This window comes from Trichosurus vulpecula, chromosome X (genome assembly GCF_011100635.1).
Source record: "Trichosurus vulpecula isolate mTriVul1 chromosome X, mTriVul1.pri, whole genome shotgun sequence".
NCBI lineage: Eukaryota > Metazoa > Chordata > Mammalia > Diprotodontia > Phalangeridae > Trichosurus > Trichosurus vulpecula.
The window spans coordinates 15425032-15428617 of record NC_050582.1 but is presented as its reverse complement, the minus strand read 5'-3'; the positions used below and the strand labels follow the sequence as shown (position 1 = coordinate 15428617).

The 3586-nt window shown below is 44.9% G+C and overlaps 1 protein-coding gene across 1 annotated transcript; it reads left to right on the top strand.

The window, feature by feature from the left end:
• Nucleotides 1–1282: 1282 nt before the first annotated feature.
• LOC118832711 (BRCA1-associated protein-like) lies at nucleotides 1283–2965 on the top strand. Its single transcript, XM_036740039.1, has one exon. It carries the CDS (start codon nucleotides 1283–1285, stop codon nucleotides 2963–2965), a length of 1683 nt encoding a protein of 560 aa, XP_036595934.1.
• Nucleotides 2966–3586: the final 621 nt, after the last annotated feature.

Genomic DNA, 3586 nt, shown 5'->3' with positions numbered 1-3586 from the left:
TAGCCTGAGGTAGAGGATACAGTATTAAACTCTGATACTGGGGACATGTGGGTTTGAATCCTGTTTCTGAGACTAGCTGTTTGAAACTTGTCATCTAGATGACCATAAGCAAATCACTTTACTTGTGAGTGTTATTTTTCTCATTTGTAACACCCAGAGGAGCACACACCTCACAGAGTTGTGGTGAGGTCAAATGAGATCGTGGATATAAGGAGTTTTTTGCAAACTTTAAAGCTACAGGAAGCTATTAGTTGTTTTAAAAGTTTGGCAGTGAAACAAAGGTGGGATAGGGGGGAGGGGGAGCAAAAAACCCAAACAAACAGAGAAAGGCTCTAACGATAGGAATGACCTGAACATAGATTCACAGATGGAGGAGAGAGTGTAGAGGGAACTGATTGCTAGAGGAAAAAAAGGCTGGTGAGATCACAGTAGCAGGAGGGAGAAAGGGAAAGGGGATAAGCTTTAGTAAGGACGTCCTTTCTCTGAGGAAGGAGGAAAGAGGGAGGGCTGGGCAAAGATAAATGTGTTCAGAGGTAACTGGGAGGGAATTGGGGTGCTCCTAGAAAAGGGTAGGCTGGCCTCAGCAAAGCAGATGAAATCATCTGCTGATAAGGGAGAAGTGGCTGAGAGAAACACATTTTGGAAAAGTTCTTCTGGGGAACTAGATCATAAGGCAATGAAAAATGAATTTGTTATTGTGCGACTCTTTGCGACCCCATTTGGGTTTTCTTGGCAAAGATACTGGATTGGTTCGCCATTTCCTTCTCCAGTGTGTATCCATTGTACAGATGAGGAACTGAGGCAAAGGGAGTGAAATGACTTCCCCAGGTCACAAAGCCAGTAAGTGTGTCTTTTAGTCTGATTAGAACTCAGGAAGACGAGTCTTCTTGACTCCAGGGCTGGTACCCTATTCACTGCGCCATCTAGCTTTACAAGTACACATGTAAATACATGCGCCTCCACTGGGCCGGATAGATCTCCAGGCAAGTCACTGAGCGGGGTGCTCTATAATCTAAGCCTAAGTAGTTCTCCACTAAGCTTCCTTCACTGTGTTTGGAGTGTCTTCCGCTGGGGTGAGGCCCGGCAGAAGGGGGAAGGGCTGAGGCAGGATGGCTGCGCAGGCGCACTTCTGCTTCCAACCTTTGCCCTCCTTCAGCCCAGCCAATCAAGTAACAAAATTTCTGACTGCGTCACTTCCTTGCCGAGAGCTCAAGGGCGGACTCGGTCTTTGGGCGGCCATTTCTCTCTCCACGGCCTAATCGTAACTCTAACCCTGGACAACATGTCTGATGACCAGGGCAAAGAGCTGTCACCAGCTTTTGCTGGGAGCAGCCTTGAAGAAACGGTTCCAGTTCCAGCTGAAGTAGAAGCTGCAGTGGCAGTTCCACCTCAGAATCCTCCGTCAGACCTGGCTCAGGTAGGAGGCCTGGATGACGTTGAGGTCTGGCCTGCAGTCGAGCCAGACGAGAGTGAGTGCTGTTTTATGGACTATAGCGAGATCGGCTTTTCGGTTGAGGTGGCAGAGACTGAGAACGAGAGCAATAGCGAGAGGGAGAGCGAGAGCCAGAACGAGAATGAAAGCGAGATCGGTGCTTCGGCAGCCCTAGATGTGCAGGCCAGCCAAGCCGGTGCCCAGTCATGGCCGGAGGAGGAAGAGCTCCATGGTTTTCTGCACCTGTACAAGGCTACCAGAAAAGCAACAACGAAAGAAAGGGTGATGCACAGATCCATGTTGGGTATCCTCAACATTCCAGCCATGATGACCCGGGATAACCTACGCAGTTTCTTGGCACCGTTTCAGGAAGTCATCGATGAGGTAAAAATTATTAAAGACGCTACTCTTAGCCAGTATATGGCACTGATCAAATTTGTTGCTGAAGATATTGCTGATAACTTTTACATGGTGTACAATGGTTGCTCTTTTAACGAAAAGGACAGTGAGGCCTGTCAGCTGGTTTATGTGGGGAGGTTTGAAGCACTAAAATCAGATAGGGCCAGCTTTCCAATGAAAAACCTTATAGAACTTCCTCGGTGCACCGTATGTCTAGAGAGAACCGGTGATTCCATGCAAAGCATCCTCACCTGGTTATGTGACCAAAGCTTTGAGGACGAGAGTTACCAGAACCCAACAAGCATGATGTGTCCAGTGTGCAGTTACTTCCATATGCCAGAGCAAGAAGAAGCTAGGTGTTTTGAATGTGGGGTTACGGGAAGCCTCCATATTTGTTTGATTTGTGGCTATTTCGGGTGTGGACGAGCTGTGTTAGGGCATGCTGACAAGCACTTTGATGAAACAAAGCACGCATATGTGATGCAAGTAAATGACCACAAAGTCTGGGACTATATTGAAAATAATTATGTCCAGTCAGAAACATGCCACAGCTCTAGCTATATGGGACAGTATGAGAAAGACACAAATGAAGAGAAAATTACTGCTCTCCAGCTAGAGTACTCATATTCACTGTCAAAACGTCTTGAATCTCAGCAAATCTTTTGGGAACAGAAGATAATGCAAATAGAAAGGGAGTACCATGAGGAAATTAACAACATGAAGGCTAAACTTTCCTTAATAATTGAGAGATGTAGTAAACAGGAATGTGAAATAAATGACTTACTAAAACAAAAGCAAGCTGCGGAGGAAAAGTGTACCCTTCTGAACGCACAAGTATCCGAACTCTTCACTGAGCTCAAGGAGGAGCAAGAAAAAAACAAGAACCTGATAGCCAACCAAATTGTCTTAGAAAACCAGCATAAGGAGGAGGAGAAAGTTCTGAAGGACGCCTATCAACACATAGAAGTGCAGATTACTCAGATCCGAGAGCAAGTGCAAGATACCATCTTCTACTTAGAGGCCCAGCATGAAGTCAGTGATCCCTCGGCTGAAACTGGACAGGAGAGCCAAGAAGGACAGAGCAGTATTGCCATGGCTGCCTCTGCAAGCCCTCCCCAGGAGGAGGAAATGTAAATCTGCTTTCCAGGAAGGGTTGTGGCAAGGAGGGCAGGTGAACTCAGTGATAAGAAGCAACTGCCACTAAAAGCAACCCAAAGGATTGTGAAGGAACTGCCCGCTCAGCAAGATTTCGGATGCTGCACATGCTGCACAACTACAGATCAACACCACGGTCGTTAAATTGTTTTGCTCTTGTCTTTAAATATGATATTGAATTAGCAATATTTTAAAGTGGAATGTTTAGCCATATAAATGTCTTAATTAAATCTTACCTTGCTATAAGAATAACTTCAATAAGAACCTCAGTTGCCACAATTTCCAGCTACAATGGCATTAGACATGTTTACCAATGTATCATTATATTTCTATATAATATACTTAAAATGGCATGTTAATAATTATTAGACATTATTGGCATTACTTAGATATCTGAATTAGCCTATTTGACATTTACTCTTGGTGTGAATTTTAGACATTAAGAAAAAGAAATTGAGACCTTCGTGGTTTCTAGGAGCACCTACCAAAGGTCACCAAGAGCAGCAGCAGCTGCTTTAAAGGTCAAAAGAATATGCATTGTAAAATGTGGGGAAAACCATTCATTGTTTCTAGAAACGTGTCAAGAGATGGTGGGATGCT

What these genes read in the sequence shown, in the direction of transcription:
- LOC118832711 (XM_036740039.1), top strand. Translation starts at nt 1,283, where the DNA reads ATGTCTGATGACCAGGGCAAAGAGCTGTCACCAGCTTTTGCTGGGAGC.